General features: G+C 37.3%; 1 protein-coding gene across 1 annotated transcript; it reads right to left on the bottom strand.

The window, feature by feature from the left end:
* Positions 1–469: 469 nt before the first annotated feature.
* Positions 470–17,264, bottom strand: LOC311288988 (plexin-C1-like). Its single transcript, XM_084406723.1, has 15 exons — positions 16,245–17,264; positions 15,890–16,015; positions 15,629–15,763; positions 15,419–15,519; positions 15,124–15,232; positions 14,871–15,030; positions 5,852–5,960; positions 5,655–5,748; positions 5,439–5,477; positions 4,926–5,059; positions 4,650–4,829; positions 1,301–1,409; positions 1,023–1,187; positions 776–937; positions 470–610 (listed from the first exon to the last, which is right to left on the bottom strand). Exons 1-15 carry the CDS (start codon positions 17,154–17,156, stop codon positions 524–526), a joined length of 2,622 nt encoding a protein of 873 aa, XP_084262849.1. The 5' UTR covers positions 17,157–17,264; the 3' UTR covers positions 470–523.
* Between the last annotated feature and the right edge of the window lie 4,845 nt (positions 17,265–22,109).

Here is a 22,109-nt window from a genome sequence, read left to right as displayed (position 1 = left end):
GGTGACTTGCAGAAGTAAAAGCATGTTTCTGTGAGTTCATGTGTGCTTGTTAATTTAAATCAGACCAGACTCTTTTTTAAAGGATTTTATGTTTGGCATGTTTATTAGTAAGTATGAGGTGTAAGGCAGTATAAAGATAACATAAATTATTAGATTAATAACAAAAAATGACAGAAAAAATGTGTAGGTGTTCGATGAAAAAGAATCAATGAAAGCATTCTCCTACAAAATAACTAAATAAAAAAACAGTCCTCTGCAGGAACTTTGAGTTGATTGTAAGTGTATAGCGCCACCTGATGTTCAGTCTAAGGATTGCTCTCACAGGATATTTGAACGCACGTTGTTGAATAGTTAAAGCAATGACAAAACATAATTTTTTTATGTAAAGTTGAATAATTAACTGATATGTTAATTAATTACCTAATATATATATATATATATATATATATATATATATATATATATATATAGCAAATAATGATTTTATTATTTTTATTTTTCTGTGAGTGTTTTCATTGCTCTTTCACACTTGGCCAGGTGTGTTCTGTGGACTGAGGCAGAACAAATCCTTTGTATTCCCCATCCTGAGAACATGATTCCCAATCATGATCTAAATGACAATGAAAAGCAATGTCTTTTAATCTCATAAAGTTGATTTAATAAGATTTAAATTAAACTTAACACAGCAGTGTTAACAGCATTTATCAAGTCAAATTATGAACTTCCATGTTTATAGATTTAACAAAGAAATGAAGATATCAAAAACCAGACGTACAGTTATTGAGTCCACATCTGTGACGGCTCCTGATTCTCCTTTAATCTTACAGATGATGGCATTGTACTCAAACACCTCCAAAACACACTGATACTGCTGATCTCCCTGTAGACCCGTCACTTTCACCTCACTCATACTCAAGGTCAATGCATCTGCCTTTTTCTGAGAAATAGAGATCCACAAGATGAATTTGTGTTAACTCAAATTATAAAGTTCAGGTCTTGCTCAGTTTTTAGCAAGTCTTTACCTGAATGTTCACCAGTAGGTCGTTGGCCACCTGTAAGGTGGTGAATGTGAATTCGGGATCAGGCTCGTAGGACAAATACCCACAGTCAATAGTGGAGTTCACAACTTTCAATAATAAGTTTAACAGTCCACTGCCATAATAACGGGGGGAATGAAACCAAACGCCCTGAGAAAAGAGAGACAATGAAAAATATGACTCCAATATGACTTTAATTAAAGATTTTATCCCCTTGATTCATTGACATAATTCACCCTTTGACTTCTGTGTGTCAGTCTTACCCCTGAGCTTCTGCTGTATTGTGTTTGAAGCTCTTTATTAGAGGGACGGACAATAACTGATTCCACAGATTCCATATTTCTCCCCTGAACATGAATCTTCCTTCCACCACTGAATAAAGAGATATTAAAACCAATTTCAGTCAATAATACATAATAAACAATTTTAAAGTAAAAGTACAGTATTGACATTTTAATTCCTCCCACTAACTTTCCTGCATGTGTATTTCACACACACAAACACAAATACACAAAATTCACGATGTTTCAGCAACCAATGGAAGTGTCTTCTGAGAAAAAAAATCTTCTGAGCAAAGAGGCCATAGAACATGTTCCTCTTACAGAGAGAGAGTCGGGCTATTACAGCAGATACTTCCTGGTTCCCAAGAAGGATGGGGGGTTGCGTCCAATCTTAGATCTTTGAGGTTTAAACCGTACAGTCAAAGCGCTCAAGTTCAAGATGTTAACCGTCAACACGGTCGTGTCGCAAATTCAACATCACGATTGGTTCGTCACGATCGTACCAATTTCGGGTTGTTCCATTCGGCCTAGCCTTGTCACCCCGCACATACACAAAATGCATGGATGCAGCACTGGCTCCATTACGACTCCAGGGCATTCGCATTTTAAATAACATCGACGATTGGTTAAAGGTAGGGTAGGTAATCCTGTTCAGAAACACTTTTTTTTATACTGGGTGAAATGGTCCTTCCATCCTGAGAGTAGTCAATACATTATGTGTTCAGAAAAAGGAATGAAAAAAATCAGACCTCTGTAGCAGCTGTAGGACAGTAAAAACTCTGACCAATCACTGCCATTCGGTGCGAATGTAAAGAACCAATCAGATGCCTTCATGTCTCGTGCCCGAGCCCCACTGCGCGCGCTGCCCTGCGTGCACTCATCACATGTCACCGTTCCGGAAATATTCAGCTCAAAGCACCTGCATATGCAGTCAGCGAAGGCAAACAAGGCAAAAACTACTTCCTCTGACCCTGCCCGCACTCTTGAACGACCTCCTCTGCTTCGCCCTCAACCCCGGACCTGTACTCGAACCGACGATGCGGTACTTGTCTCCGGACTCGGAGTGTACGTTAGTCTTCATTGGAGTCAACAATGTTTTCATCATGGAAACTCTTACATGCAAAACACCGTATATGTTATGAATCTTACACGAAATTCACCTTCATCACAGTGTAACTGATGGTAATGGAAAAACGTGTATCAATGCAACCTGTTTTTAGTTTTGCCTTATAAATATAGCTCGTTACCGAATGAAACTTTGCCATTATCGATATGCTAGCTTGATAGTGAGTACTAAAAGAAATCTTATTTGTTTATATTCATAGTGATAAAGTTAGGTATTTTATTACATGTGATTCTGACATGATGTCTGTATGTACTGCGCTCCTTCCTCTCCACTCGTCTCAGGTAATAAATGCGTCTTCCAGCTGAGCCTGAGCGTTTGGCGTCGCGCGTTCATGTGTTTTGGGGGCGTGGCTTTGGAAGTAGCTCAGAAGGGAGGGGGTGGGATTGAATGGAAATAATGAGCTGTTTATTGCAGATTAAAAGGTCTACAGTCACTCGATTTTAATATTTTCTTTTTCAGAGTACTTACATTTTAATTATGTATTGGTATATAAAGACAGTTTAAACAAATTTGGAATGTTTTTTTTTTAGAAAAATCCTACCTACCCTGCCTTTAATACTAGCACAATCGTAAGAGATGGCGCTTCAACACAGAGACATCGTGTTAGCTCATCTAGTTTCACTAGGGTTGAGACTCAACACCAAGAAAAGTGTTCTTTCTCCTGCCCAGAGAACAACTTATCTCGGGATCGTTTGGGATTCGATCACGATGCGGGCACAACTGTCTCCCGCTCAAATCGAGACCATTCGGCAGACCATGAGCGAAGTCAGGCTAGGCCAAGATTGCACTGTTCATCAGTACCAAAAAATGTTAGGTTTCATGGCTTCAGCATCCACGGTGATTCCTCTGGGGCTGTTGCACATGAGACCGTTTCAGTTGTGGCTAAAAGCCAGGAGATTTCATCCAAGGGCCAATCCTCAAAGGCAAATAAAAGTGACGCGCCGCGGGCTTCGTACACTATCTCTGTGGCTCAGACCCTGGTTCCTCGCCTTGGGTCCCACTCTAGGGGGCCTTGTCGTCGCAGACTGTTAACGACAGACGCCTCCCTGATGGGCTAGGGAGCGGTCTTAAGTGGTCGTCCAGCTCAAGGGGAATGGGAGGGTCATCAGCTCGATTGGCACATCAACTGCCTCGAGCTGATGGCCGTATTTCTGGCCCTGAAATATTTTCTCCTTCAGTTGAGAGGTTGTCATGTCCTAGTGCGGGTGGACAACACAGCGGCAGTCTCTTATATAAATCACCAGGGAGGTCTGCGCTCACGCAATCTGAAAAGAATAGCAAGGTAGATTTTTCTCTGGGCCCAGGACAAGGTCCTGTCACTCAGGGCAGTATACATTCCAGGGCATCTTAATGTGGGAGCGGATTTACTGTCCAGACAGAAACTACCGATGGGGGAATGGAAACTCCACCCATGAAGTAGTGAAACAGATTTGGACCAGATTTTTATGAAGCGGAGGTGGACCTCTTCACCTCCCATCAGACAGCGTAATGTCCCCTCTATTTCTCCCCCCTGGGTCTGGATGCGATGGCGCACACATGGCCCAAAATGCGCCTGTATGCGTTTCCTCCAGTTTCTCTGCTCCCGGGAGTTCTAGCCAGAGTTTGCCAACAAGGGTCTTGCCTCTTACTGATAGCGCCACGTTGGCCAAACAGAGTATGGTTCTCGGAGATAATATCTCTCCTCGACGGCTCGCCATGGGCGATTCTGGAGAGGAGGGACCTTCTGTCTCAGGCGGAGGGCACGATATTCCATCCCAGCCCCAACCTGTGGAATCTTCATGTTTGGCCCCTGATGGGTACCAATTGAGAAAGACTAGGCTTTCGCCGGATGTTATTGAGTGCTAGGGCTCCACTAGAAAGAGTTACGCCAGCAAATGGGGTGTTTTTGAAAGGTGTTGTGTTGTACACAATGTAGATCTGGTCAACTGCCAGATTGCTTCAGTTCTGGATTTCATGCAGGAGAAGTTATCAACAGGCACATGCCCCGCCACTCTCAAGGTTTATGTGGCCGCTATGTACTGCAACAGTAACTCTGCAGATCATTACACTGCAAATATTATTTTCCCACATTAACAGTATTCTTGCAAATTCTGTGTCTAAAATGGGCTGTATGACATTAGATTAAGTAATTATAATGTGCCAATGTCATCTCAAGGCACTGATGGGATATGGAAGCTGTTCTGCCAGTGGTCTGAAAGATCTTACCTCCTCCAGGAGACTGTGGGCTGTATTCCTGTGCAGCTGGGCTGGGAACTGTAAGTGATGATACTGTTACCATGACAACGGTCGTCAGGAGTAACAACACACACTTTCACTGTTCCTTTAGTTCCACTGGGAGGAATGTGGAACCTTAAAGTGTCGCTGGAGCGATCAAACACTGGAGATCTGAGGGGAAACATTCATGCACAGATATACAATATCATTTATATCAATCTACACACATTCATAAATTCGACTAAACACAAACACACATAATCTCACTCTTTAGAAATACAGTCCAGATCCCCTTGAATATGGATTTTAATGACAGATTCCAGATTCCTTCCTCTTAGTAAAACATTGTTTCTGCCATGCACAGAAATCGTGTTGGGCTCCAGAGAGAGAATCTCTGGCTCCTGCAGGACACAAAATGTTACACTCAGTAAAGAAAGGCCATACAGGAAGAAAAAGAAAATCCATATCCACTTAATATATGACCCAAAGCATTCATTAATAAACAACAGAAATAAAAGTACATTTTATTACTTACATTTTATAAATGATGATAATAATAATATGCAGTAATTAAATATACTTCTAAATATGCATAATGATTGTGACAAATCATTTATTGCTTATATTATAGAAGAAAGCAACTTTTGTTTTAAAAGAATTTTAAAAGCAAATAGTTCCTCAAAAATGAAACAAAATCCTCAGACTCTTGTAAAGTCACATCTATCTGAAATAGGAACAAACTGTTCTGTGAAGTTGGGTTCATAATAGTATGACACTTACTCTGTAGATAATCTCAGAGAATAGATCTTTACATGCATCCTAAAAAGTAGAAAAAGAGAGAGAACTGAGCGGTTCATTTACATCCTGAGTTTTCTTCAGTCGACACAATATTCAAGCTATTTCCAAGCTTGAATCTTTATAAAGGTTACATATACGTATTTCTCAATAAGTATACATATAATGAAGCACTGGATTGTAGAATACAGTATGTCTCACCTGTATGAGTAACTGCGGTCCAGTTCCATGTGTCCAATCACAAGGCTGAGAGGAAGAGGACCACTGACACCCAGATGAGACACACTGCACACACCTGCATTCATGATTCATGATATGATTTATTAATATAATCTATAAAGCTCTGTGTTATCATTTCTGTACTATGCAATTTTTCACACTGAATTTCATTTTCTCACTGTGTATAAGAAGCATTTGTGTTTTCTGTGATACTTGAGCAGTTCCTCAGTGTCAGTGTCTCTGTGATCTTCTGATCCTTAATGGTAACCGTAGCAGAGACTTCTGAAACTGAATAGATTATCAAAAACGTTTATGGTTATAAAAAAAAATCATATTCTGACTACAAAAATGTACTGTATAATAGCGCAACAGTAGTTCATATGAAGTAGCTTATGTCAAAAAATTATTTATGACCCTTGATTTATGGTATCAAGGAACACCCTGAATAAAAACAGGGTGAATGAAATTAAGAAATAGCATTGACAAATTAAAAAGCATATAAAATAACAGATATGTGAAATAAGATTGTATATGTGTACGTGTATGAAAAAGTATCCTAAATGAAAACTCAAAAAATGAAAAAAAAAACACTTCTAGGCTATATATGCATTATAATCAGATTTTCCATTTTAAAGTGTTAGTTTCTTTTGTTTGGGATTTTTTAAAAAGATTTTTTCTAAATAAAAATCTGTACATTTATTCACTTTTCTATTATTTTTGTCTATTTAAATTCTATTTACAAACTCACCACACACACACACACACACTAATGGACAATAACTGTAATTTATTGAAAGCCAACTTTTTTCTGAAAAAGATGACACCTTACACTTGAAGAGCGCACATTGTTTTAGAATTTTACAGTCAAAAACAAATTATGTGAAAATCACCCATTGTAGCTTCAGGTTCTAAAGGGTTAATTCACTGTTCTCAACCAAGCTCATGCTCCACTCGTCACAATGGTGGTAACCCCCCCAAAAAAAAAATACCAGAAACTTTTCTTCACTATAGCAAAACAAAATATTAAACATTACTAAATCTCCCACTTAACATTAATCTGGTACAAAACAATTTTAGCATTTACTCTCCCTTTTAAGTTTCATGGCAAAGCATGCTGGGGAATAGAGACAGTGGGTACGGAAAGTATGCAGACCCCCTTAAATTTTTCACTCTTTGTTATATTGCAGCCATTTGCTAAAATCATTTAAGTTCATTTTTTTTCCTCATTATTGTACACACAGCACCCCATATTGACAGGAAAACACAGAATTGTTGACATTTTTGCACATTTATTAAAAATCACATGGTCCTAAGTATTCAGACCCTTTGCTGTGACACTCATATATTTAACTCAGGTGCTGTCCATTTCTTCTGATCATTCTTGAGATGGTTCTACACCTTCATTTGAGTCCAGCTGTGTTTGGTTATACTGATTGGACTTGATTAGGAAAGCCACACACCTGTCTATATAAGACCTTACAGCTCACAGTGCATGTCAGAGCAAATGAGAATCATGAGGTCAAAGGAACTGCCTGAAGAGCTCAGAGACAGAATTGTGGCAAGGCACAGATCTGGCCAAGGTTACAAAAAAAATTCTGCTGCACTTAAGGTTCCTAAGAGCACAGTGGCCTCCATAATCCTTAAATGGAAGACGTTTGGGACGACCAGAACCCTTCCTAGAGCTGGCCGTCCGGCCAAACTGAGCTATCGGGGGAGAAGAGCCTTGGTGAGAGAGGTAAAGAAGAACCTAAAGATCACTGTGGCTGAGCTCCAGAGATGCAGTTGGGAGATGGGAGAAAGTTGTAGTAAGTCAACCATCACTGCAGCCATCCACCAGTCGGGGCTTTATGGCAGAGTGGCCCGACGGAAGCCTCTCCTCAGTGCAAGACACATGAAAGCCCACCTGAAGGACTCCAAGATGGTGATAAATAAGATTCTCTGGTCTGATGAGACCAAGATAGAACTTTTTGGCCTTAATTCTAAGCGGTATGTGTGGAGAAAACCAGGCACTGCTCATCACCTGTCCAATACAGTCTCAACAGTGAAGCATGGTGGTTGCAGCATCATGCTGTGGGGGTGTTTTTCAGCTGCAGGGACAGGACGACTGGTTGCAATGGAGGGAAAGATGAATGCGGCCAAGTACAGGGATATCCTGGACGAAAACCTTATCCAGAGTGCTCTGGACCTCAGACTGGGCCGAAGGTTCACCTTCCAACAAGACAATGACCCTAAGCACACAGCTAAAATAACAAAGGAGTGGCTTCACAACAACTCCGTGACTGTTCTTGAATGGCCCAGCCAGAGCCCTGACTTAAACCCAATTGAGCATCTCTGGAGAGACCTGAAAATGGCTGTCCACCAACGTTTACCATCCAACCTGACAGAACTGGAGAGGATCTGCAAGGAGGAATGGCAGAGGATACCCAAATCCAGGTGTGAAAAACTTGTTGCATCTTTCCCAAAAAGACTCATGGCTGTATTAGATCAAAAGGGTGCTTCTACTAAATGCTGAGCAAAGGGTCTGAATACTTAGGACCATGTGATATTTCAGTTTTTCTTTTTTAATAAATGTGCAAAAATGTCAACAATTCTGTGTTTTTCTGTCAATATGGGGTGCTGTGTGTACATTAATGAGGGAAAAAAATGAACTTAAATGATTTTAGCAAATGGCTGCAATATAACATAGAGTGAAAAATTGAAGGGGGTCTGAATACTTTCCGTACCCACTGTATCCCACCCAGTTTCAGTTAAATTTAAGTTTGTCTAAATTAAAAGAAACAAGTTCGAACTCAAAACAATCAAACAATTCAACTTAAAGGTCCCGTTCTACGTAATCCCATGTTTCAAACTTTAGTTAGTGTGTAATGTTGTTGTTAGAGTATAAATAATATCTGTAAAATTATAAAGCTCAAAGTTCAATGCCAAGCGATATATTTTATTTAACAGAAGTTGACTACAAAAAACGGCTCGATTGGACTACACCCCTCTACTTCCGTCATTAGTGACATCACCAGAACCGTGTTTAGACTAACCTCCGCCCACAGGAACACAGGCGTATTGATGGCGAAATGTCAACAGATGGTTGATGTTTATCTATAATCGGATACCGCAAAAGTTTAATTCGAAGTTAGTTTGCTCTGTCCATTTCACCACGGACTGTTTTTCTAACCTGGGATAATATCAAGCAGGCTTCTCTCAGCGTTTCATACTGACGAAGGGGACAATTTCAACTATATTCCAGCAAGCGGTAAGTACAAGTAGTGATTTAATATGGAAGTAGCGATCAACTTCACATCGTTTCTCTTAGTAGGATGAAAATAATCTAACTTAAACTGTGATTAATATACAGAAAGCGATCAAAGAACAATCCCTTTTCAATCGTCCAAGCTGTCAATCACACAGCGCGAGTTTATATGGACACTTGCCAACACTCGTTATGAAATCAATGACGCTGTTACACTGCACAACGAAGCTCTTACTGTATTTATATGCTTCATGTTTGCATTGGTGAAATCATTAGTGAGTGCAGAAACTGCGTTGCAATGATAAGATCTTTTTTCACGCGATCAACAGGCTGTCATCTGCTCAATGCTCGTCACTGCAATTTTTTATGTGATTGAAAGAGATCTAAATACTTAAAAAACTTCTCACGATTCGTTAATCCCGATAGCTGTAATAGTAAAAACGTATAATAGCTGTAATAGTAAAAGTTTTCCAGATAGTTCCACATGTAATGCCAGATATTTCAAATGCAAGCATTTCAGCCAATCACAGCAGAGGGCGTTTACACTGAAGTCTCTCAGCAGACACGCCCCTTCAAACAGAGTGTTCAAACCAGGGAATGAAATCAGGCTAGGAAATATGCCTTTTATTTCTAAATTATAACAATTTTTGATCTAAAAAACATACTAACATTATAAGGGCACCCCTGGAAACATGATAAAATAATAAAAATAATCCATGGAATGGGACCTTTAATTAGAATGTGTAAGTTTTGTGAACTCAAAAGAAAAGAAAGTTCTTAATACTCATAAAAGTTAATTTGATTGAACTAATTTGTATAATTTAAGTTGGCCATACTCAACCAATTCATTATTTTGAGCGTTAGGGTTTACAGTGTATCTTTTAGAAAATCAGCACACATAAGCCTCTGTGGTCCATGATGCAGCATAAGTAAACTTTGTCTTGTGTGAATATTTAATTGTACCCGTCTTAAGCTCTTCAGAAGTCATAACTTCAGGGGTCAGTGGGGGATCCTGAGAATATTTTATTTCCCTTAAAACCAAAGATTAAGCAAAAAGACACAAGTTTCCAGTGTTCCCTACCAAAAGTTAAAGAAAAGTTAAAACCAATCATAGCTTCATACCTGCACAAAGCCTGGTTAATTTTGTGTTATAAATGTAGCCTATTTATAAATAGAGTTAACACACAATGAAACAAGGGAATAATGCTACCAAATATGTCTGACAAAATGTTTTTAAGAAAAGCAGTGTTTTAAAATACAGATGATTTTTCTTTTGACAAACATACGTTTTAAATTATACCCCGTGGGGTTTAACATCCAATAAGTAGTAATTTATGCAAAGGCGAATTAATAATAATAAAAAAAAAAAACAGCAATGTAACGCAGTTCAGATGTTATGGGAAGAAGGAGGCGGGAACCGGTGAACATTAAAACATTTTAATGATAAAATGATAAAACAACACAAAATTAACCAGGCTTTGTGCAGGTATGAAGCTATGATTGGCTTTAACTTTTTTATTACTATAAAGCTATATATCCTTTGAAAAGTGTAATACAAAACATACGGTCTTTGTTTTGGTGGGGATATTTGGAAAACTACCTTACATACGCTGTGTTTTCACCGATTGACGTGAGCCGTTGACCATCCTTAATGGTGTCATTGTGTGAGGAACTGTTTGGAGTACAGCAACAGCTATTTCTTAAAAACATTATGTCAGGCATATTTATCATATTTTTTACTTTATACTTGCTTGGAAATGAAATGAAATTGACACTTTGTAGACATAAGAAAAGTAAATTTTATAAAAGAAAAAGTACCATGACATTGTGTCAGAACACAACAAAAAGTGTAATACAAATTGTATGCACTATTTGATTTTGGTAGGGAACACTGGAAACTTGTGTCTTTTAGCTTAATCTTTGGTTTTAAGGGAAATAAAATATTCTCAGGATCCCCCACTGACCCCTGAAGTTATGACTTCTGAAGAGCTTAAGACGGGTACAATTAAATATTCACTCAAGACAAAGTTTACTTATGCTGCATCATGGACCACAGAGGCTTATGTGTGCTGATTTTCTAAAAGATACACTGTAAACCCTAACGCTCAAAATAATGAATTGGTTGAGTATGGCCAACTTAAATTATACAAATTAGTTCAATCAAATTAACTTTTATGAGTATTAAGAACTTTCTTTTCTTTTGAGTTCACAAAACTTACACATTTTAATTAAGTTGAGTTGTTTAATTGTTTTGAGTTCTATGAACTTGTTTCTTTTAATTTAGACAAACTTAAATTTAACTGAAACTGGGTGGGATCTCTATTCCCCAGCATGCTTTGCCATGAAACTTAAAAGGGTGCAATTTTAAATGCTAAAATTGTTTTGTACCAGATTAATGTTAAGTGGGAGATTTAGTAATGTTTAATGTTTTGTTTTAGTTTCTGTATTTTGTTTTTTTGGAGGTTACCACCATTGTGACGAGTGGAGCATGAGCTTGGTTGAGAACACTGAATTAACCCTTTAGAACCTGAAGCTACAATTGGTGATTTTCACATAATTTGTTTTTGACTGTAAAATTCTAAAACAATGTGCGCTCTTCAAGTGTAAGTTGTCATCTTTTTCAGAAAAAAGTTGGCTTTCAATAAATTACAGTTATTGGCCATTAGTGTGTGTGTGTGTGTGTGGTGAGTTTGTAAATAGAATTTAAATAGACAAAAATAATAGAAACGTGAATAAATGTACAGATTTTTATTTAGAAAAAATCTTTAAAAACAATCCCGAACAAAAGAAACTAACACTTTAAAATGGAAAATCTGATTATAATGCATATAGCCTAGACGGTTTTTTTTTTTCATTTTTTGAGTTTTCATTTAGGATACTTTTTCATACACGACGCACGCATATACAACTACATACATAACGTTACATACGCATGCCCCCCACATGCTAAGATAGCCTACGGGAAAGAGTATTCGGCCATCAAAAATCATCCCACACGAATACATCATGCTGGTGTGTGTGTCAGTGGACGAAATACTGTTTGAATATTTTTGGATAAATAAGATCTAAGACGACTAAGCACAGTTTTTGCTTTAAAATTGTAAAGTTTTGAACAGACGCTGTTATGTAAAATAATAGCTCTGGGTTAAATTTATGCAAAATCGTTTCTGGGTCATTTTATGGCAATGTCCATTTTCTGTCCCTAGCCTTTACAGAAATATCACACTTGAAAAACACTTTAGGGTTACAATTTCTTCACATTTTAAAATAAAACAATATGTTATTTGAACAATTACATCGTCTTGAGCCATCTATGTGGCAATATTAGATTTTTATTATGTGAAAGTAGTGGTCCCCTGGAGTTGTGTCACTGTTAACCGTTAAACAAAAATCTAATATTTTAAAATAAATATCATACTGATGACATCACTCGACTTCCTTCTTTCAAATTCATGAATATCTATGAAGAAAGGCCCATGGCCTCTTTTCAGTTATCAAAAATCTTCTCATTTATCTCATGATTTCATATGAACTATGAAGCTTTAGTTTAACTCACTGGTATGACCTACTTTACTGTTAGGGAGTTGTAAAAAAAAATAATAATAAAAAATAAACTAGAATACTTATGGAATAAACAACTTCATTTAGTTAGTAGGCTATACATTGACAAGATGTGGTATTTTTCATGAAAATTGTCTTTACTGTCACTGGTGTCTCTTTTCTTATGGGAGAACCCCCGTGACACCCATTTATAGATAAACTTTATTTGACGCTATTAATTTAGATTGTATACCCAATGTAACAATTTAGTCTCATCTACTTAGTTGAAGAATAATGATCTTTGGTCTTTTGTGTGTCATTGGTGATTCATTGTGTCATTGGTGTCACTGTCTTTTTCTGTCACGTTAAATAAAATGACACGTGATATGATAATAATTTTACATCCATTTAATTCTGATGCACTCAACGTTAAGATTTAAAGGATTGCATCATTACTTGATTTTAACAGGTTTTTCAAATATTTTCATTGTTATAGCAAACACATGGTAGCGCAGATGAACTAACATCATTCAAGCATACTTTTAACAAACCTGATTAAAATAAAACAATCTCCTTATTTGTTGCACTATTATTTATTTTCTGTAACTCTGATTACATGTGCTGAAAAAAAATAGAAATAATATTTCATAAAAACCTTTAAGAGATAAGAGTAGGCTATATAAAATGTAACTTCCTGGCTCTTTTGTTTTGATCCCCTGACTTTTTTCCTGAAGACACTGGTATAAACATCTAATTATATTGATCTTACAGTCCTGGTCCCTGTGAAGTGTCAGAATGGTCACATTTTGGGTCTCCCTTCCTGACAGGAATGCTTCAGATAGGAGATTTTATGATAGGAGACGTGGTCTTTGATTGTAAAACACCACGTGACCTGCCTATCTTTTAATTGCTTGATGTTTTCTGAAACAAACTGCTAATACATAGCAACTACACAGAGAGGAAGGGGAGGGCCTGTGCCCCTGCCATGATGGAAACAATCTTCATTTTCAATTTAGCAAACGGAGAGCAACCATCTCTTCTACTCAAGGATTCTAAATTCAAGGATCTATGATTTTAACCAGAGACAAAAAGACCTCCTAATTTCACCGATGGTAAGTTCACTTCAACACATGTTTAAACCTTCCTTTAAAATACTTGATAAATTAATGTCTTATTTCAAACAAATAAGACAAATAATATTATACACTATTTTATGTTTTATTTATCTATGCAAATCAGTATATTGTGGTGTCCGCATGATGATTCTATATTACTGATGTAATGGATTAAAATACTTATATTTGATAATTTAACATCTTATTTAGTTTATTTTATGTTTTGTTTATCTGTGTAAAACAGTATATTGCGGCGTCCACATGATGATCCTATATCACTGATGTAATTAGATTAAAATGCTTATACTTGATAATTTAACATCTTATTTCAAATAATATGAAGTAATATTCACTATTTCATGTTTTATTTATCTGTGCAAGTCAGTATATTGTGGCGTCCACATGATGACCCTATATCACTGATGTGTAATAGATTAAAATACTTGTACTTGATTATTTAACATTTCAAATAATATGAACTATTATTCACTATTTTATGTTTTATCTATGTAAGTCAGTGTTTTGTTGTGTATTAGATTAAATACTTATACTTGATAATTTAACATTTCAAATAATATGCACTATTATTCACTATTTTATGTTTTATTTAACTATGTAAGTCAGTATTTTTTGTGTATTAGATTAAAATACTTATACTTGATAATTTAACATCTTGTTTCATATAATCTCTATTGTTTATTTATGGACGTGACCGTGTAATCTGAAAACAATTCCACGATCGGCTATTTATACACTCCTGAGAGACTATCCGACAGACATTTGTATTCTTAACTCATATAATGTGGTGTTTAAAAGGTTAAAACGTACTTTTAGAAATAGTTATGCTTAAATAAATTTAATCTTATTTCACATATCTGTTATTTTATATGCTTTTTAATTTGTCAATGCTATTTCTTAATTTCATTCACCCTGTTTTTATTCCCCCCCCCCAGACATTATGGACGCTGCTTTGTCATCTGAAAACAAATCCATGACAGATTTCTTCATGTTCATAATTTCACCAATCTGTGGACTTTATTATTAATTCCACCAATAATAAAAACATCCCTGCAAAAAACATTCACTTCCTTGTCACACCAAGCAGCTTACAGTCATAAAACACACACACACACAAAAACCCCGCAACCACACATGCATCAAATTTCACATACCATAAAACACCCATATAAGGACTTCCTGCCATAAAAATAGGCCATGACCATAAATCAAGAGTCATAAATCATTTTTTTACATAATATGAACTACTCGCACATACAACTGCATTAATAGAAAACTAACCTCCAGTATAAAGTTTGTGGTCAGGAAAAGTACAGTAGCAGTTTGGGAAAACTGCAGTCAGATCAGACCCATCACACAGATTCACACTTCCTGTGGTGAAGGAACATGAGAAGGCGGGATTTCCTGTGCTCTCCAGACTCAAGGCTAGATGTAGAGTAATCTGTGTAGGAGAGGGCAATGTTTGTTCTTATAAATTATTTCTTAAATATATTCCCTAAATGATGATAAATATTTTAAGATTATGACCCTCTACCTTTCTAGAAGAGTTCTCTGTCATCTGAAAAGAAAGCAGCTGTGTCTTAAGAGAGTTTTTTGGGATGGACACCCATGAAGTATTTGAGCATTCATCTTGAGTAGAACATCTAGATAAAAACATCATCAATATATCACGTACAGATCTGTTTGCACTGCTCACCATGTCCATAATATACATGATAAGAACTTAAAAGACTGTTAAACAGTAAATCATTAGGCATAATACTGTTATGCAGCCTTTGCAGATTGCATGTGTGATGTGTGAAAAGTCCCATGTGATAAAGGCAGATCACCTCTGTGTGTTTAAACACCAGCCGCAGAGAGGATCCAGAGCAGCTCTGCAGTCTTTCAGAGAGCTGTATTTAGCACACTGAACCACAGACACTCTTCTGAGCTACATCAAAAACATGAGCAGAAAGAGATAAGTGTGACTACTCAATGTAATACAGTTGAGTACATACATACTGCCAATGGTTTGTTAATAGCACATTTTTAAAACTCACCTCTTTCCTCAGAGCGATGTAGATATATTTGAAATCTACTGGATCAAAGTGCATTCTGGGAAGCACTGCTCGTTCATCATCAGATTTGTACAGCACTATTGGATAGTCTGGTGTGAATTTCTCATCCAAAACCAGCTAACAACAAATAGAAATAGAAATCATAAACTGTGATTGTATAGTAGTTCAAATGCAGAGGTAAACAACAGATTAAATGGAGGGCAGGAATTTAGAAATGAAAACTTATTGAGAGGTGAAGGAGACCTTTATCAGTTGCCCATCACTGGTTCCTATGAACAACACAATCCAGGATCCACTTCTAACTGCTGCCACTGATGACATTGAGCTGTACTTGAACACCACAGAGAGCGGCTGAAGGTTACTACCACTCTGCAACACAAAGAACAAAAATAAGCTTAGGAATCCAAAAATGTGATACAATATATATATACAGTAGTGCTGCTGTGATTACCTGTGGTCTCCTGAATCAACCCCACTGATAATTCAGAACAGCAGCACTCTTGCTCGCGTGATATTGATCAAAGATAAGTTTTATTCATTGCGAAAACCATATGAAGTATAAGTATGCTGCGAGTGAAAACATTACACTATTTCCAACCTCAGAGTCACATTTTTCACCAACAGTGCAGAAACCCTTCACTCGGCCTCGAACTCTACTGATGTCGTACAGAGCCAGCGCGGTGTTCTCCGGATCCTGCTGATTCTGCGCACTGAACACTCCTGCCCAAATATCACCGTTCCCTGAGGGAATAACGGTGGAGGAGACGAGCACTGGACGAGCTTTATCATTGCAGCACTCTATCGTTGCAGCCTGTAGGGATTTGAAGATGTATGACTTTTTTCTTTTATTGCTGTCCATCCACAGGACGTGCACTTTCCTCTCCGAGTCAGTCTTTGCGTTGAGAAATAAGTAGGACTCTGTGGGAGAAACTCTCTGGAATCCATCAACAAACTCCACATCTCTAGCGGTGCTCTGGATGAAGGGGGTTGATGCTTCTTCTATGTAGTTGAAAATCCCACCAGTTTGAGACTGTAAAGTGTTCCACAGTTTAACAACAGGATACGGATCTTGAGGTTTTGTTTGTTCGTCCTTTTTCCCAACCAAAAGGTACCTACTGGTACTTGGACCTGCTATGAACGCAACAGATTTCTCATTCTGTCTCGGTCCTACCAATAAACCATTTTCATGGTAAATACTCTTTGTAATGTCATTCAGATCAAGAACTTCGCAGTATCCATCTCTAAAGGTCCCACAGGTTATCAGGGTGTCGTTGTCGTCAAAAGGCACTAGAATGTTGACTCTATTTTGATGAGTGGCATTAGTGATGTCCTTCCTCTTCTCCTCCGAAAGATCGAGTCTCATCTGATATAGTCGATGGTCAGTAAGAACGAACAACTTACTTTTACCAACTACAAAGTCCTTAATGTCTCCATCAAAGTTCACCACATTACCGCAAATGCAATGTTTCAAAAGTGGGACCACAAGTATTGCAAGTAAGTATCCTCTCATCTTGCATATCTGAGAGATCAGCTGAAGTTTCGAGATCTTGTCACAGAGATCAACTGCGCTCAGATGCGTCCACGGCTGAAGTGAATAGAAGTGAAAGCAGCGGCTCTGAAGATGTCTGATGACTTCCTGACTTGTTTTGTAAGTTATACCATATCATGATGAGACACTTTTCATAATCTTACATAAAATAAGAGTAAAAGGAACACGTATGTAGGCGACTCTCTCTTGAAATCATTTTATTGACAGAAGACTTTATATTTATTATCTTTATCTTTAAGGTCTACAATCCTTTGGTTACTGCTGCACCTTTGTGGTGTAAAAACAGCTTCATATTTAGAATAGAATATGATGAAGCAGGGAAAAAAATATATTTCTTGATTATGTTTTATCATTTGCTTATGTTTTATCATTAGATCCTAAAAATCGTTTATTTTAAGAAATCAATATGTTGTTGTGTTTCTCATTAGTATTATCATTTGATGTGTTTACCATTAGTATCATTTGAAATGTATATTAAATGCTTTTCTTTTATTCATATTTATGCCTCAAATGTAGCTGATTGACTTTGGGTAAACTTTTGTAAGCTATAGCAGTTTAAAGGAGGTCAAGAGTCTATAAGGTTTCAACAGACAGACCACGAATGCCCGAATGTCTCAGAATAAAGTGATAAACAAATGTTATTTTAGCTCAGTGGTTCTCAATTCCAGTCCTCGTGACCCCTTGCTCTGCACATTTTGTATGTCTCTCTTATCTGACACACTCAGTTCAGTTCATGGAGTCTCTCCTAATGAGCTGATGATCTGGTTCAGGTGTGTTAAATAAGGGAGACATACAAAATGTGCAGAGCAGCAGGTCCCGAGGACTGGAATTGAGAACCACTGTCTTAGCTGAACATCTTGCAGAAGAGACATGTGCAGTAGTTTTGTATTGTGTATGGTATTAAGATGAACAACTGACACATTTGGGGTATGAGACAATGTGTGTCCGCCTCAATGTGTGAAACCACAAAAGAAAGATATGTCTTTGTCTTTCGGGTTTGCTCGAATGAGATCGGAAAGAGGAAGTTAGCCCTGTGCTGATAAGCATCTGCAGAATTATTTCTGTTCTGGGGTCTCATTTATAAAACTGTGCGTAGGAACCTCACTAAAAGTGTACGTGCGCCCGAAAGCCAAAAATGGCGTACGCAAAAAAAAATTCGGATTTATAAAACCGTGCGTACGCAAGAACCTGCGCAGAATTCACTTTATAAATCCCATTCAGCGGAAGATTGTGCGCACATGTGTCTCCACCCCGAAATAACCATATATGGAGATTACAACGCCTAGTTTTACTATGCAGATCCTCATCTGCATATCATTTGCATATGATTATTCATCCACGTGATAATGTTTAACGGTGCAAGACACATTACATTAATAAAAATCAAGTAGTTGCCTATCCTTGCCTTGTTTTTGAATACATAAATCAAATAGTGTAAAATACATTTCAGAGAAAGTTTTTCTCAATCTTTTCCACTGGCCGAATTGTATTTTTAATTGATATTTTTAATGGAAACAGATAGGCCTTGGGCATTATTTGCACGAAACTATTTTCTCAGACAGTCTGGTATTATCATGATAAGCAGTTATCTCTGTGGTTAAAACATTAAAACATTAAAACACAGCATGCCAGAGGAAAAGTGTTCAGAAGCATCGCATCCACAACAAATATTTCTATTGACTAAATTTGAATATAAAAATGTTGTAACTTCATTTCATGTTTAAGTGCTTAACTCCATTAATTTGAATGGCATATTTAATCTAAATGTTTATATCAGAAGTAAAACATAGTTTAAATCATTATTTTATTTATTTAAACTGTTATTTGCGTCAGTTTCACTAAACGGCCCAACCGCTCGCTGGCGCGGACATTTAAGAAGGGATGGATAAGTGACAGGCTTGGTGAGTGAAATTATATTTGTATTATCTTTCTGTATATGTTAAATTTTCTTTAGATTTTCTGTCTAAAAGTGACCAAAAAGACACTTAATTTCAGCTCACCATCGGTGTCACCAATTCCCTTTGTCTCAAGAATGTGCGTACGCACGGCTCAAAGTTTGCTTAAAGGTGCGCACATTCTCCCGTCAAGTTTGTTTTTTATAGATCACAACCTTTGCGTGGGAACTGGCGTACGTACGTTTCCAGCCCCGTTTTGTGCGTACGTACGCTTTATAAATGAGACCCCTGGTCAGTCGACTCAGACCTTGCTCCTTCGCAACTGTCACAGACTGCTCCGAGACACGAAGGTTAAGATCCAAAAGCAGCTTTTATTTAAGGGGCAATCCAAAGAACAGGCAATAGGTCAAACACAGGCAGGCAGTCTGTAAAAAAAAACAAATAAATAAAAAAACAGGCAGGGGTCAGAGGCAAAAGAGTAATCCAGGGAACAGGGCAAGAAATCCAATAAACCAAGAGACATGAAACCAGGGTGAATGCTCAGAAATGCAGTGTGACAAACAAAACTTTGCCGTGAGTGAATGAGTGAACATGGAATAAATAGGCTGAAACTAACAAGGTAATGAGATACAGGTGAATGCAATTAGTGATGATGAGTCCGGGCAGTGAGTTCTGGGAAATGTAGTTTGTGAGAGTGACAATAGTCTGGTGTGGAGTGCCCTCTGGTGGCTCTCAAGGGCACTCCAGCTGGTGACCGTTACAGCAACCTTTTCAAAGAGATCTCTCAACCAAATTTAATTCTCTTTAGGCTAAGCAGTAGCGGTTTTAGGCACGGGCGAACCGGGCAATCGCCCGGGGCGGCATTTTTGGGGGGGCGGCGCCGCCGTCACCAAAAAAAAAAAAAAAAAAAAAAAATCTGCGCCGCGAAGCGGTTTTCTATTATCTATCATTTCACTGTGTGGGGAATTGGCAAATTTGCGCCCCCTCTCAGCTGCAGGCGCCCCTGCTTGCTGAGAAGATGCCGCGCACAGAAGCTGTTTGTTTGAGAAGGGGAAAGGGGAGGGGGTGCGGAGGCGCGGGCGCGGATGACAGTTCACCTCTGGGTCTCTCCCAAATGGAACGGACAAGGGGGGGATCCATATAGTTATCTAAGTCAGTCACACCTCGACTTTCTTCCAAATAACGCACATTTCATTCATAATATTATAAATACAGGCCTCTATATTTCCTGCACATTTTTGTTTTTCTGAATGGTCTGAATAAAAATAGGTAATACAAAACGATTACTTGGTCACCACCACCAAGGTGAATTGGTTTAGTCTTGACTTCTGGTCGTGACTCGTGAGTGACAGTTGGTATGGGGGGGATCAGGGGAAATCTGTTGATTGTCGATGTCGAGTGCCAAATAAGAGATGGACAAGAAAGGTCAAAGCCATCAGGTGTCCAATTTAGAAACGAGCGAAAGATAAAGGTATGCAACTATGTTTTCTCTGTATGATTACGGTATCCATGTCATGAATGAAGGGGCAATATTAATTGGTGGGTATAACTCTTATTTGTTATCCTTTTTGCTATGATTCTTGCTATGCTTAACAATAATTCGGTTTTAACTCAAACACGAGATCTAATTTCACCATAATATTGTGCTTTGCAACAAAACTGTGACAAGTTCAGTTATTACACTGCAAAAAATGCTTTTCTTAATTAGTATTTTTGTCTTGTTTCCAGTCCAAATATCAAACATTTCTTAAATAAAGATGCATAACGCTAACAAAGTGGTAAAATGACATAAGATATTAAGTCTTGTTTTCTGATGAAATAAAAAATTTTTTTTATTTCCCCAGAAAATAAGACTTAATATCTTAAAATTGAGTGAAACACTTAAAATTGAGTTTTTGCTTAAAACAAGCAAAACATGATGATCTGCCAATGGGGTAAGAAAAATTATGTAATTCAATGTAGAACCGCCACTGAGGCTAAGATATTATACTCAGAGTGTTTTAATTATATTTTACTTGGAAATATTAGAAGTGATTTTAACTGTTCTGATTATTGATGAATTATCAAATGAATTATTTGACTGTCTGCTGTTCAGAAATAAAAATTGGCCTTAATCATCTGACTGGATCTCCTTCCTGCATCAGAATATAATTTATTGCCACTTAGATCTAAGTGGTATGAGTGATTAATAATCAGTCGCCTAACCTGGCAAAACAATATTTATTAAATTTTATTGAAATGAGGATTTTAACTGTGACAAGAAGACAGGATGTAACTAGCCTACATTTCTGACAAAATATTGCCATATATATTTATATATGTCTGACTACCATATAAATATTTTTATATATAAGTAACAGTTGTAATCAATCAGTAAGCACACATGTAGTTTTTTTCAGTGGCTCTCTAGCCTACTGTTGAATTACGCCTGTAGATGGAGACAAGTGACTATCTGTTTGTAAATTATGACGCGCTAACGTCTACAGCAATATCAGCTACGCATTAACAAATTATATTTGTAGTGTCTATGTATAAGTAAATTATGATACTAGTTCACTAAAGATTATAATAAAATGTGTTAAAAATTCAGTTCAAGGAAATGGAACAAGTAGTGACAATAGATAGAATATAGATGTTTCACCAAAATTCATCACATATCACAATTTGATCTAAGTGGTAATACATTATATTCTGTTCTGTTCTATTTTATTCTATTCACTGTACAGTTAAGCTGTGTTTACACCACAAGGGTGCAGCAGTAACCAAAGGATTGCAGAACTTTGAAAATTAAAATATTAAATGTAAAGTTTCCTGTCAGATGAGACTCGATCTTTCTGAGGAGAAGAGGAAGGACATCACTAATGCCACTCATCAAAATAGAGTCAACATTCTAGTGCCTTTTGACGACAACGACACCCTGATAACCCGTGGGACCTTTAGAAATGGATACTGCGAAGTTCTTGATATAAATGACATTACAAAGAGTATTTACTATGAAAGTGGTATCTCGGTAGGACCG

This window comes from Rutilus rutilus, assembly GCF_951802725.1.
Source record: "Rutilus rutilus genome assembly, chromosome: 4".
NCBI classification, from domain to species: Eukaryota; Metazoa; Chordata; class Actinopteri; order Cypriniformes; family Leuciscidae; genus Rutilus; species Rutilus rutilus.
The sequence above is the reverse complement of the archived record's forward strand: the minus strand, read 5'-3'. Positions and strand labels throughout refer to the sequence as shown.